We start from the raw sequence: 15000 nt of genomic DNA, 5'->3' as shown, positions 1-15000 counted from the left end.
TGCATGACCTTTTGGATGTTTTTGGGAATGAATCAAGATTTTTTTTTCTTCAAATGTATACAAACTCTGTCCCCATTACAATGACCAGGATCTCGAAAAAGCTGACGGAAAAAAAAAAACCTCAGGTACTGACAAGTCCAGGGTAGTGTGAGCATTACAACTGCATGTTGAAATTGGCTGAAGTTATCCTTTAACTCCAAGCTATCTAGCCTCCAGTCGAAAACTTCCAAAATGTGTCATCATGCCTCATATAAATAGCCCTGGTTATCTCATCCAGATGACCCTATAACGTCAAATATTTGGGAAGAAACGCCTGACTCCAAAAGTTCTTACATAATAATGAAAGTAGACTTTTAGTGATGGCCGCTAATTTAGCATGCCTGTCGAATTAGCATCATGGCCCACTGGCCTGTGATGGTGAGGTCATCAATCAATCGCATAAGGCAGAAGAGAGGATAAATGAGGACAGGGGAACAGAGAAGGCCTGCTTTTGACTCATCAGAAGCACTCCTTTCACATTCATCTCAGCAATTAAGTGCACAATTCTGGAAAAAGTGAGCAAATTTAACACATTGAATGCCACACAGTGTTTAGAATTTTGGCGGTAGAGTGCCAGCAATCTAGACAATTTTCAACATTTTTTGAACAGCCACAGAATATTTTATGCTAGACCTACAGACACATACACACAACAGGGCTCATGCTTTCCATAGGTGAAAGCATCTTGTTAGGTCAACTGGTTACTCAGTTAGCCCAAGCTAACAAGCTTGGGGTCTGAGGCACAGTCTCCTACTTATATGATACTTATTACACACAAAAGAATCATACACACAAAAAGGCCAACTCATAATTAAAACCTTTTGCTTATTAACTCCATCTATTACATGCACAATGTAGCACAGAAGTACTTAATGAGACAGAGTAGACAACACTGCACTGCCTTGCTGATTCTCTTTGCTGAAAAGTTTAATGTGACACGTTCAGGTTAAACAGATGTGTTTGGGCTTGACCAGTCCTCGTCAATGCCTTAACCCATTTTGTCCTAAGCCCTTTTTGGGAAAGGGTGCCCTCTTCCTATTAAATCTTAAATATCTCAGCCTCTGAAGCACATACAAACATGAAATGAGTTACATTTAAAAGCCAACACCCTCACCTATAACAATGTGTTAATTCAGCTCTACCCACATATTTAATAAAACAGCTCAAATCTCAAAATCCTTAATGTAGCGTATATGTGTCTCCAGGACACAATGGGTTAAACATGCCCCATTGGAAACTCCATTGGAAATGCTCAAAATTGATTGGTTCCCTCGACAAGACTTGCAGTTGCGAGAGCAAGGCTAGCAGCAACTATCCCTGAGTTTGAGTGTGTCTACAACTGGTACTTGAGGAGGGAGTAAAACCTCCTGCTTACTCACTGTCTCAAAAGTAACACAAAAGTAAAGCAAGAGGGGCACCAGATGAAACAAGAACAATTAGGGAAGAAAAAGGAGTAGAGGGATAGAAGAAAATAAAAGAGATGTGATTAGCAAAGAAGTCCTGAAGGGAAGTCCTGAGGGAGGTGGGACGAGGTGACTCAGAGATTGCACCCAGCAGAGAGAAAAGGAGTGGAGAGAGAAGGCAGGACAGAGGGACAGGCAGAGCACCAGGAAAGCAAAGCAATCAATGAACAGAAGACAGGAAAAGAAGAAGAAGACGACGACAGAAAGGATGAAGAAGAAGAAGAAGAAGAAGAAGAAGAAGAAGAAGAAGAAGAAGAAGAAGAAGAAGAAGAAGAAGAAGAAGAAGAAGAAGAAGAAGAAGAAGAAGAAGAAGAAGAAGAAGAAGAAGAAGAAGAAGAAGAAGAAGAAGAAGAAGAAGAAGAAGAAGAAGAAGAACCGAGAAGTCTCCAGAGCACAAGACAGAAAAAAGGATGACACAGACAGAGGTTGCGGAGTGAGAAAGAAATAGAGAGAGGGAGATGAAGAGAGAGAGATGGATGGAGAGAAGAAGGAAAATGGAAGTAGCTCTTCCAAACTCAACACTCCCCACATCTGTTTATGGGAGCATCAATCAGTGTCTGTGTTTGATGGGGTAATGAGCTGACTGGCAGGGAGCTGGCTGTTCCGCTAATTGTTCTGTGCGTTCTGTTACATCCCAGTCTTCCACAGTCCTCTCCTCCTTTTTCTCCTCTCCTTTTATGTCTGCAATGAGAGCAAGTCTTGAAGCAGGTGGGACTGTTGGACCTGCGTGCTCGTGCTCTCTCTCTCTCTCTCTCTCTCTCTCTCTCTCTCTCTCTCTCTCTCTCTCTCTCTCTCTCTCTCTCTCTCTCTCTTTCTCTCTCCCTCTCTCTCTCTCTATGTGTTTGTGTATTTGCGTGCACAATAGAGGTTGGGAGAAAGAGAGAGAGAGAGAGAGAGAGAGAGAGAGAGAGAGAGAAGTATGCTGTGGATGCATTAATGTGTGCATGTGTGTGCGTGTCCCAGCCTCTTCCCCTGCATCTGTGCCGATGTCTGTGAGTTTGGGTGTGTTTCTGTGTGCCCGTGTACCGCATGTGTCTGTGCTGGCTTGAAAGCAAAAGCTAGACACTCTACTAGTGCCAGTGCTAATGTGGGTAGGGTAAGAAGAGAGTGAGGGAGGGCTGAAGAGAGGGAGAAGAGGAGGGAGGGATAGAGAGAGGGAGAAGGAGGGAGGGAGGGAAATGAGGATGGGATAATAATAACCATGAGATGGCTGTGAGGCGGCTGGTGGTGGAGCAGAGTTGCTGCTCGGGGACAAAAACAGCAGTCTGGTACTAAGACTCAGACATACAACACCAGAATACACCAGGGCACAAAAGAAACAGTCTTGAGGAGAAGAGAACACAGAGGGGAAGAAGAATAGAACTGAGAGGAGCAGAGCAGAGCAGAGCAGACTATACTATAACATGTCATAGCACAACACGGAGGATGAGATTAGGCCAAAGTAAGCGGAAACAAAAAAAAAGGACACATTAGTCGAATGCCGCAAAGTGAATTGCACAAAACCAGAATGAACAGCGCTCCCAGTGTAGCATTTCCACAAATTTCAAAAACAGATTTGATGAGTTGATAACCTGGAAAAATACGCCTCCTACGAGAACCTGAGAGAGCAACCATTAAGATGGCCTGGGGCTCTTAGGCTACAGGTTGTTGGAGGCCCCCAGAGAAGTCAAAGACCGCTGCAAAATTACACACACAGCGTCATTCTAACAAGGAATAAAGAATAACATATTTGCAGGTACACTTTTCAATGCTTCATCTTGTCACAATTCTGTCCCCCACAATCCCCTACAATTCTAGTCTGATTATCATCGACTCTTTGATAGTTGGTCTGACCAAGGTCTGTGTCTGGAGTTCCCGATTTTTCTGGAGATCAGGAACAATATTTCCATTGCCCTTGGCCTGGCTAGAAGTAACGCTGAAGGTGTTGCGTCACAAGGAAGGCGTTGCCTGGCTACCAGAAGGGGGGACCCTTTGCTCAAACGGTGGCCCCCTGGCTGGTGGGGACCCCTACTGTAGGCCCTGGGAACAACAAGAGGAGAACAAGCGCAGCAGCATTGCATTCATGACAAATCTTGACTCCATTACCGTACCATATGGGTGGGGTGAAGGGCAAAGATTCAGAATGCCCAAACTGTGAAACTCCAAATCCCATTGTCATTGTGACACAGCACACATGTGAACACTGCACACTGCACACAACGAAATTGGATTTATACCTCAACCGTGCAAGGGGGCAGCCTCCAAATGGCGCCCGAAAGAGAGCACTGCGGTGGGACAGTACCATGCTCAGGGTACGTCAGTCATGGAGGAGGAGGATGGGGGAAAGCACTGGTTAATTGGTCGGCACCCTCATTGTTTTTGCTCCTTGTGTACTTAACTCTTGCACATTCCCATATTTCCACAGTTGGAAAAGTTAAGCTTCACTATAGTACATAGTCCAACGGCAGTAGAAGTTCTTGAAATCTTAGCTGCTCGGGCCGAAAAGAGAAAAAGCACCACACCAGACAAGATAAAACTCCAACAGGGTTGGAAAAACTGTCCAAACCCTGAAGAGAGGATAGCAGCGCAGGAAAAGGGGAAAAGGGGTGTTTCTTGAAAACTTGGGAGCATGTGGCCTTGACAGATCGACAGAGAGAGAGGAGTGAGATTGAAGAGGAGAGAGAGGGGGGAGGACAGAGAGGGGGAGAGAAAGATAGAGAGGGGGTAGAGAGAGAGAGAGGGGGTAGAGAGCAGGGGAGTCAAACGTACGGCCCGTGGGCCGCATCCGGCCCGCCAGAGGGTTCCATCCGGCCCGGATGTAAAAAAAAAACAAAAAACAAACAAAAAAAAAAACAATTAAGTTTTTTGTTTTTTTCAATGAAATAACCGAAATGCGCAATTACGCCCCTCGGGGCAAAATCGAGACCTGCATGACATTAACCCAATGGTCCCTCTGTTATACTGTATATATGTAGTGCACATCACACTTCTATTATAAATGGTGAATTTGTACTGTAACAGGCATTTGATAAAGATCATACATTATAGACCTCTATAGAGATAAAATGTTAATACTTCTTATTCGTATTATTGGTATTGGTTGTATTTAAATAATAAATATGATTGGATTTGTATTGGTTCCTATTAAGCTGAAAATGGAAACAGGATGTTAGAATGCGTGAAAATGCAGGAAATTACATCTAAGAAATACAACATTTTCTGGGGGAAAATCCCCAGACCCCCTGCCAAAATGAACTGTCCCATATTTAATTAATTGACGGTTGGCAATGAATGAATGAAGTCAAGGACATTTTGCATAGGATTATCAGTATTGCATTGCTTTCTACATATTCAACACACTTAAAACGTGATAGTACTGAACACTAATCCTCTGCTTTACTTTTTTTTGTGTGATGATGTTACTAATGCGGCCCGCTTGAGGTCCACATGGGTTGTATGCGGCCCCCGGACCAAAATGAGTTTGACACCCCTGGTATAGAGAGAGAGAGAGAGAGAGGGGGGAGGGGGGGTATAGCGACAGGAGTGTGGCCGTGGAGTGCAGGCTTCAGTAGAGTAGTGAGTTGGCAGCGTTCCTGTGTAGTCTCTGTGGGGCGTATGTATGGCTTATGGAGTCTCCTTATCTCCTCGTCAAGGCTGGACTGGCCATCTGACACAGCGGACATTTCCCAGTGGGCCCCGCACCCCTGTGGGCCCCTAATTTCAGGACATTTTGACGGTAGACATTTCTTAAAATAGGGGCCCACAAGGGTGTGGGGCCCACCGGTGAGTCAGTTCTGCGCCGCTAATTTTGAGGGGCCGCTTTACTGTAAGCCAAAAGTGCCCGGTCCCTATTTCTCCCCCAGTCCAGTCCAGTCCTGCTCCTCGTCCTATGTCAGCCTGTGCCTCATATCGTGTGCCCTCATGATGTCCTCATGTCCTCATGTCTGGAGCATGTTGCTCTGCTCTCCACTCCTCTCCTCCCAAAGCCCTCTGCTCCCCAAGCTCACAGATCCTCCCCCCATGTACCCCCACAGCACACACACATGCTCATACACACACACGCGCACACACGCGCACACACACACACACACACGCACACGCGCACGAGCATGCGCACACACACACACACACGCGCGCGCGCGCATGCACGCGCACACACACCCACACACACACACACCGTAGGTAGGCACTCATTCATTCATTCAGTTGGCAGGGTTCCTGTGTGTGAGGTCTCTGTGGGGCGTATGGCTTATGGAGTCTCCTTATCTCCTCCTATGTCAGCCTGTGGCCCATATCTGCCGCATGTTGCTCTGCACTCCACTCCACTCCACTCCACTCCTCCCAAAGACCTCTGCTCCCCAAGCTCACAAGCTACACCGTAATCCCAATTCACACCTCACAGGTCGCCCCCTATGACCCCCCACATCACACACACATGCTTCATTCATTCAGTCGGTGGTTCAGTCATTCATACATGCACATCCGTGCATGTACGCAAGCACGTCGCTCACACAAAGGCATGTGAGCATGTGCAGTATATACTGTGCATAGTTTCCATGCATTTTTTTGGGCATGCATGCACACACAAACACACACACACACACACACACACACACACACACACACACACACACACACACACACACACACACACACACACACACACACACACACACACACACACACACACACACACACACACACACACACACACACACACACACACACGAATGCATGCACGAAAGCCTCCCCTTTCCCTCACACCTATACAGACCCACACACACAATCACAGACAAATGCGCACACTCACACTGCATGGGAGAATGAACGCAGAAAAGTTACGTTAGAGCAGGTTCCCAAACTTTTCCCCCTGCGCACCCCCTTGTACATTTCAATCTGGTTCGCGCACCCCCTAAGCGAATATTTTGGTGTACTGATGCCACGGAGGTATGATTCACTGCGCATTCACTGTACATTATGCACACTTGTTTTGGGGAATCCTCTTTTCCAATAGTCTAGGAGTTAAACTACACTTCAGATGGATCTTTCCAGCATACAATTCAGCGTACAATTAAAAAACTATGTCATATTCATTAATGTTGGATAAAAACTGACATATTCCCCATTGCTCTATTTAGCTCGCGCACCCCCTTGTGACAGGCCGCGCACCCCCAGGGGTGCACGCACCACAGTTTGGGAAACCCTGCTGTAGAGTAAAGCTGTCGATGTGAAAACTCTGAAGTTGGTGCGGTGCTGGTGAAATGCCGAAATACTATTTTTTCCATGACAGTATTTTTCAGTAGTGGTGTGCATTGGCACTGCCCTCTGGATTCGATTCGATTCCGATTCGGAAGGTAGCGATTCGATTCGATTCGATTCGATTCAATTCTATAATGAATTGCAATGCATTACATTTCTACTGAAAGCAAAGAAAATGTTTCATCAGTCATGATGAGGCAATACAAGTAGTCAGATACTGAGCAACATTTTATTGGCTGTTTTCTGTATCAGTCTTGCAGTTTTCAATGCTTTATAGTGCTTTTATTTAATTTAACGTTCATTTGCTCCCGAAATGTCCACGGAAGTAATTGAAACTTTAAAACGTTGCCGCATCGATTATGGAACTTGCCGCATTGCATTGAATTGTCCATGCCCCGAATTGCATTGCATTGCTGAATCGATTATTGTTGACACCACTAGTTTTCACCACTCCACTCTCTGCTGCCAGGGCCTTATCTCTCTGGCTGCCACTGCAGGCTGGCTGCTTTCAGAGGGGTGATCAGAGGCCTACCCCATGTCACCTCTCTGGATATACACTTTAGTAGGGAGTCTACTGGAGGAAGCATCTAGATGCGGTCCTCTACTACTGCACTGTATAGCCTATACGCTGCTGGGGAATATACTGCTATGTAGATATATGGGGGGGGTCCATTGGAGCAGATTGTTCATAGGGCCCACAATTAGCTGCTTACGCCCCTGGTCATACTTGTATTGCAAATGTGAAAATAATAGTTATGATGATGTGTACTGTATATTGCAGTGGAACAAATTTGAGCATTATGTTTTTACTGTTGCATGTGTGTGTGTGTGTGTGTGTGTGTGTGTGTGTGTGTGTGTGTGTGTGTGTGTGTGTGTGTGTGTGTGTGTGTGTGTGTGTGTGTGTGTGTGTGTGTGTGTGTGTGTGTGTGTGTGTGTGTGTGTGTATTTAATTTGAGCAATATGTTTTTGCTGCTTTGTGTGTGTGTGTGTGTGTGTGTGCGTGCGTGCGTGTGTGTGTGTGTGTGTGTGTGCGTGTGTGTGTGTGTGTGTGAGTGTGTGTGTGTGTGTGTTTGTGTGTGTATTTAATTTGAGCATTATGTTTTTACTGCTTTGAGTGTGTGTGTGTGTGTGTGTGTGTGTGTGTGTGTGTGTGTGTGTGTGTGTGTGTGTGTGTGTGTGTGTGTGTGTGTGTGTGTGTGTGTGTGTGTGTGTGTGTGTGTGTGTGTGTGTGTGTGTGTGTTTTAATTTGAGCATTATGTTTTTACTGCTGTGTTTTAAAATCATTTAATCCCTGAGAATTTCACATTTCTGCATAAATGGCTCCTCGAATGATAATCGGATTTAAACACCAGAACACAACAAACGAGAAATAAAAAATGTGCCACTTGATGATTTATTGAGGAATATGTAGTTTATAATTTAAAGTTTGAAAGTGGAAAATGAATGAGCTGTAGACACAGTCTACTGTCCAAATGCAGCACTGGCTTATCTATTTGAATATACTGTACTACCCTATAAAGGCAAAGTACAGTAACTACATATTTCGTCAAAAAAAGAGTAACACTTTACTTGACGCCAGTGTCATAAGCATGTCATTACAGTGTCATAATAGTGTCATGACAGAGTCATAGATAAGTCATAAACATTATGTGTCCATGTCATAAACATATGGGTAACACTTTATTTGAGGGATACATCTATTATCACTTATACATACAATGTCCCTGTATAAGTAACTTGTAAGGCATGTACAAAGCAAAATGTATTTGCAAATGTCGTGTTCATGCACAATAAGGGATTTATTATCAATTTAACCTCAGTAAGGACCTAGTAAGCCTTAGCATTTGCTTAGTACATGCCTTATAAGTTACTTATACAGGTATTAACATTGTATGTATTAGTGCTAATAGATGTATCCCTAAAATAAAGTGTTACCATCATTTTATGACTGTTGGCTTTAAGTGACATTCGGTCATGGCATGGTTGTCTTTGCCATAACCGAATGTCACTTAAGGCCAACAGTCATAAAATGTTTATGACATGGACATAATGTTTATGACGCGTGCATAACACTATTATGACACCATTATGACACTGTAATGACATGCTTATGACACCGGCGTCAAGTAAAGTGTTACCAAATAAAGTTCAGGCTGAAAATGGTCTTCATTATGCCTCCTTTATCTTGTGATAAGGTCTTATAATATATATATGGGCAGTCATGGGTGAGCGGTTAGGGCGTCAGACTTGCATCCCAGAGGTAGCCGGTTCGACTCCCGACCCGCCAGGTTGGTGGGGGGAGTAATCAACCAGTGCTCTCCCCCATCCTCCTCCATGACTGAGGTACCCTGAGCATGGTACCGTCCCACCGCACTGCTCCCCATGGGGCGCCACTGAGGGCTGCCCCCTTGCACGGGTGAGGCATAAATGCAATCTCGTTGTGTGCAGTGTGCAGTGTTCACTTGTGTGCTGTGGAGTGCTGTGTCACAATGACAATGGGAGTTGGAGTTTCCCAATGGGCTTTCACTTTTTCACTTTCACTTTCACTTGATGGTCCACATGGATGATGTTGCTCTGACTGAGGGACATGGTGGTGCTGCTGCATCTTTTGTGTGCTTTGCATTGCAACATACTTTGTCATGGACCCCTTGGCAATGCCAAAGAGAGGACCCTTGGAGGTCCCCGGACCACACTTTGAGAACCACTGCGCTAGGGAAAACCCTTGGAAGTCCCCGGACCCCTTGTCAATGCGATGGAGAGGACCCTTGGAGGTCCCCGGACCAGACTTTGAGAACTACTGTGCTAGAGAAAACCCTTGGAGGTCCCCGGACCACACTTTGAGAACCACCGCCCTAGAGATGACCCTTGGAGGTCCTGGAGCACACTTTGAGGGCGACATAGAACAGGAGAGATAGCCAGGCCATGCCCTTCTAGTGACGCAATACCTTCAGCGTTGCTACTAGTCAGGTCAAGAGCAATGCAAGTACTTTCTAAGCTCCCGAAAAATCTGGAATTCCTTCCACATTGTCGGGAAGCAAACAATCATGGGCAAACCAAGGGAGACGGGTTAAAAGCATGCCGTTTGGGAAATGTTAATTGTTATGCTCTTGGTCAGACAGACCAAGTCTCAAAGAGATTTGAAAGTCGATGGTAATCAGGCTACAGGAGAGACAGCTCCAGATGTAATGGAGGGGGTACAAATTCCACTGAAAAATGCAGAGAAAATATAAATACTGAAAGCGACACAATGACACTCGTTGTTGCGCTCGTTGTTGCGTTTGCCCGGGGAATCAAAAGACACAGAGCTTATGTCTTGCATGCCATGTCATGTAATGTTACTGCAGTGCTGCAGAGAATCACACCGGGCGGGCGGGCGGACAGAGCAGAGCAGACAGTCGCATCTCCCCAAAGGCACACACACACTCTTTCAAGTCACAATTACTCCCCTTCTGATTTCTGCTTTCAACCCAGCAGGGCTGGCGAGGCAAGAGCACAGCTCCAGGGGCCTCTCATCATCCCACGCTAATGTCTAAAGACACCCAGACGGCCCAAAATATCCCCCCTTTGTCTTGGAAATCAATTCAGCTACACATACATACCGGGAGAGCTGTATAACGTTTTAGCAACTACATGGAACTCTCATTTCCTGTCATCTCCTGTACTTTTCTCCCTTATCCTGTTCTGTCCTGTCCGATTACTCTACTCCCTCTCCTCCCACTTTCACCCCTCCTCCCCAGTCTTCTCACTGCATGTCCTTCTCCTCCCCAGTCTTCTCACTGCATGTCCTTCTCCTCTCCTCTCCTCTCCTTTCCTCTCCTCTCCTCTCCTCTCCTCTCCTCTCCTCACCTCTCCTCACCTCTCCTCCCCAGTCTTCTCACTACATGTCCCTCTCCTCTCCTCTCCTCTCCTCACCTCTCCTCACCTCTCCTCCCCAGTCTTCTCACTGCATGTCCTTCTCCTCCCCAGTCTTCTCACTGCATGTCCTTCTCCTCCCCAGTCTTCTCACTGCATGTCCTTCTCCTCTCCTCTCCTTTCCTTTCCTCTCCTCCCCAGTCTTCTCACTGCATGTCCTTCTCCTCTCCTCTCCTCTCCTCTCCTCTCCTCTCCTCTCCTCTCCTCTCCTCTCCTCTCCTCCCCAGTCTTCTCACTGCATGTCCTTCTCCTCTCCTCTCCTTTCCTTTCCTCTCCTCCCCAGTCTTCTCACTGCATGTCCTTCTCCTCTCCTCTCCTCTCCTCTCCTCTCCTCTCCTCTCCTCCCCAGTCTTCTCACTGCATGTCCTTCTCCTCTCCTCTCCTCTCCTCTCCCCTCTCCTCTCCTCTCCTCTCCTCTCCTCTCCTCTCCTCCCCAGTCTTCTCACTGCATGTCCTTCTCCTCTCCTCCCACTTTCACCCCTCCTCCCCAGTCTTCTCACTGCATGTCCTTCTCCTCTCCTCTCCTTTCCTTTCCTTTGCTTTCCTTTCCTTTCCTTTCCTTTCCTTTCCTTTCCTTTCCTTTCCTTTCCTTTCCTTTCTCTCTCCTCTCCTCTCCTCTCCTCTCCTCTCCTCTCCTCTCCTCTCCTCTCTCCTCGCACCTCCTCTCCTCATCTCCTCCTCCAGTCTCCTCTCCTCTCCTCATCTCTCCTCTCCTCTTCTCTCCTCTCGTCTCCTCTCCTCATCTCTCCTCATCTCTCCTCTACTATCCTGTTATCTCCTCCTCCACTCTCCTCTCCTCTTTTCCCCTCTACACTCCTGTCATCTCCTCCTCCACTCTCCTCTCCTCTCCTCTCCTCTCCTCTCCTCTCCTCTCCTCTCATTTCATCTCCTCTCCTCTCCTCTCCTCTCCTCTCCTCTCCTCTCCTGTCCTCTCTCCTCTCCTCTCCTCTCCTCTCCTCTCCTCACCTCTCCTCTCCTCTCCTCTCCTCATCTCCCCTGTACTTACCACCCCGTCTCCTCTCCTCTCTTCTCCTCTCCTCTCCTCTCGTCACCTCTCCTCTCCTCTCCTCCCATCTCCTCTCCTCTCCTCTCCTCTCCTCTCCTCTCCTCTCCTCTCCTCTCCTCTCGTCACCTCACCTTCTCCACTCTCCTCTCCTCTCCTCATCGCCTCTCCTCTTCTCTCCTCCCCTCCCCTCCCCTCTCCTCTCCTCTCCTCTCCTCTCCTCTCCTCTCCTCCTCTCCTCTCCTCTCCTCTCCTCTCCTCACCTCTCCTCTCCTCTCCTCACCTCTCCTCACCTCTCCTCTCCTCTCCTCTCCTCACCTCTCCTCATCTCACCTCTCCTCTCCTCTCCTCACCTCTCCTCACCTCTCCTCTCCTCTCCTCTCCTATCCTCTCCTCACCTCTCCTCTCCTCTCCTCCCCTCTCCTCCCCTCTCCTCTCCTCTCCTCTCCTCTCCTCTCGTCACCTCACCTCTCCTCTCGTCACCTCACCTCTCCTCCCCTCTCCTCTCCTCTCCTCACCTCTCCTCTGTACTTACCACCCCGTCTCCTCAGGACTCCTTGTGGCGTCCAGTGTGGTGCGGCCAGTGAACATGTGACATGTGACACACAGGACCCAGATCTCACGCCACAGCTGCTGCCGTCCCATGCCACTTGGTGCTTGAGTCAGAGAGACACGACCGTTTTATCCCATGCCAGTCCGCCCACTATCTGCCACGACCATCACTAATAAGACCGCTATACAGGGCTGGGCTGGGGGAGGAATAGGGCCTGGGCTCTTTTGCCTAAAAGGGGCCCCTCATAATTAGTGCCGCACAACTGACAGTATTTTTTTGTACATTTCTGAAAATAGGGGCCCACTAGGGTGCGGGGCCCACCGGGAAATGCCCGATATGCCAGAAGGCCAGTCCAGCCCTGTCCACCATAACCTCCACCACCATGCCAAGCCCTCACCCTGGCCATGTGTGAGATTCATTTCATTTACAAATCCTCTTTGAACTCTGTCACAGCATCAAATATGGCGCTTGGCACGCTCAACCATAGCAGATGTAAAATGGAGAGTGTGATTGAATATGGGAATTCATTATCGCCAGCATGATTTGGAGAGCCATAGATCTTTCAAAAGAAAGCTTACTTACTACTGAGGCAAACTCTCACACGTACAAGTAACACACAGTAGGAGAGATGGAAAATACGAGTCAAAGAGTTGGGTGCATAGCATAAGTGTGTGTGCATGTGTGTGTGTTTGTGTATGTGTGTGTGTGTGTGTGTGTGCCTGTGCATACGTGTGTGTGTGTGTGTGTGTGTGTGTGTGTGTGTGTGTGTGTGTGTGTGTGTGTGTGTGTGTGTGTGTGTGTGTGTGTGTGTGTGTGTGTGTGTGTGTGTGTGTGTGTCCGAGTGTGTGTGTTTGCGTGTCCGTGCGTGCGTGTGTGTGTGTGTGTGTGTGTGTGTTAGCGTGTGCGTGGATGCGTGCGTGTGTGCGTGCGTGCGTTAGCGTGTGTGTGTGTGTGTGTGTGTGTGTGTGTGTGTGTGTGTGTGTGTGTGTGTGTGTGTGTGTGTGTGTGTGTGTGCTTAATTGATTTCTCTGTGTCTGTGAGGAGGATGGCATAGCATTGATTGAGCACACTATACAGCACATCCATCACTGGAAGCGTACTGTAAATTAGCCATTACAAGACAACCCCAGACCGTTGGAGATCGGAACAAACGAGCATCCTTACCCTGCCATGACGATGAAAAAGTCCAGACGATTCCAAGTATCGCCAAGGTAACAGCGACGGCCAAAGATCCCCAGGGCCACCATCTTCACCACCATCTCAAGTGCAAAGAAGATGTAAATGAATGCATCGAATGCCTGGGGGAGAAAGAGGAAAGAGAGAGAGAGAGAGAGAGAGAGAGAGAGAGAGAGAGAGAGAGAGAGAGAGAGAGAGAGAGAGAGAGAGAGAGAGAGAGTTGGGTGAGGGGTTAAAATGGTGTGATATGAGCTGAAAAGATACAATTAACTTCTAAGCATAAGAAAAGGGAAACTGAATAGGTTCAGCCCTTGAAATTGCATTTGACCTCCTCTATTAGTCAGCCGTCAATCTCAGGCTATTTTTTTTAGCCAGTTATCTTCCACACACCGCACTCTTCCGTCTTGTTGGTGCGTCTCTGAAGTGATCAAGTAGTTAGGAAATGGAGGAAATGGATCGCACTCAGTTTTTTTTATTCTTTCCCTTTCTTTTCTTTTTATTCAAACATTGCAGGGACAGACAGACGTTTCGGCTGCGAGAGCCTTCCTCAGTGTCAGTGTCACAGTGACACTGAGGAAGGCTCTTGCAGCCGAAACGTCTGTCTGTCCCTGCAATGTTTGAATAAAAAGAAAAGAATATGAAAGAATAAAAAACTGACTGCGATCCATTTCCTAACTACTTATTTTAGTCAGAAAGAGCATAAAATGTGAAGTATATGTGGAAAATTGTAGGAAAAAAAAAACATTTGGGATAACCAGATCACAAATCACAATCTAATGCGTTGAACATTAGAACGATAATAACAGAAATCTGAACCATGCATACTGTAATAATCAGAGTGAAGCGAGAATAAAGAGAAGCTGACTGTATAATTGCTAAAAAAATAAAATATATTTTAGCAATTATTACAGAATACCATAAACAAACTGGCTGAAGTACGTGGTAGTAAAAGGAACAACAGTTGCATGTTTCTCTATTCTGTCTCGGTCGGCTCTACTGATTGCATTTTAATTTAATTTCTTTGTCTTTTTTTGGATGGTACAGCTTGGCCTGCCAATGAATCACCATTCAACAAAGACATAAAGCGTGGTATGTGTGTGTGTGTGTGTGTGTGTGTGTGTGTGTGTGTGTGTGTGTGTGTGTGTGTGTGTGTGTGTGTGTGTGTGTGTGTGTGTGTGTGTGTGTGTGTGTGTGTGTGTGTGTGTGTGTGTGTGTGTGTGTGTGTGTGTGTGTGTGTGAGAGAGAGAGAGATAGAGAGAGAGAGAAGGGGGGGGGGGGCAGGCAGAGACAGAGAAATGGAAATTAAGACTTCAGTGCAAAAACATCTGCAGTGTCCAAAAATATGGTATAAGCACGTCTTCCTCCATCTCACTCCTGAAAACTGATAATATATTTATCAGTTCAGTTGGCTGAGGAATCATCAAACAAACCACCACACAAACCTCAAATGAATCTTGACCACTATTCTATTTAGGGAAACATTCATCGGTTGGCTTAAATTATGAAAAGGAACAAACAAACCTCAAACGAATCTTGACCACTATTCTATTTAGGGAAACATTCATCGGTTGGCTTGAATCATGAAAAGGAAAAACAAACAAAAATGAATCTTGACC

At 46.7% G+C, this 15000-nt stretch overlaps 1 protein-coding gene across 1 annotated transcript in view; it reads right to left on the bottom strand.

Annotated features, from left to right (window-relative positions):
* The window catches only part of LOC134464840 (voltage-dependent T-type calcium channel subunit alpha-1I-like), a 294648-nt gene that overhangs the window by 172098 nt on the left and 107550 nt on the right, over positions 1-15000 (bottom strand). Inside the window, exon 4 of the mRNA XM_063218175.1 lies at positions 13373-13506. Coding sequence (XP_063074245.1) covers positions 13373-13506 — 134 coding nt within the window. The remainder of the gene's footprint in view (positions 1-13372; positions 13507-15000) is intronic.

This window comes from Engraulis encrasicolus, chromosome 2 (assembly GCF_034702125.1).
Source record: "Engraulis encrasicolus isolate BLACKSEA-1 chromosome 2, IST_EnEncr_1.0, whole genome shotgun sequence".
Lineage (NCBI taxonomy): Eukaryota > Metazoa > Chordata > Actinopteri > Clupeiformes > Engraulidae > Engraulis > Engraulis encrasicolus.
Note: the sequence above shows the minus strand (reverse complement) of the source record. Positions and strands in the feature narration are given on the sequence as shown.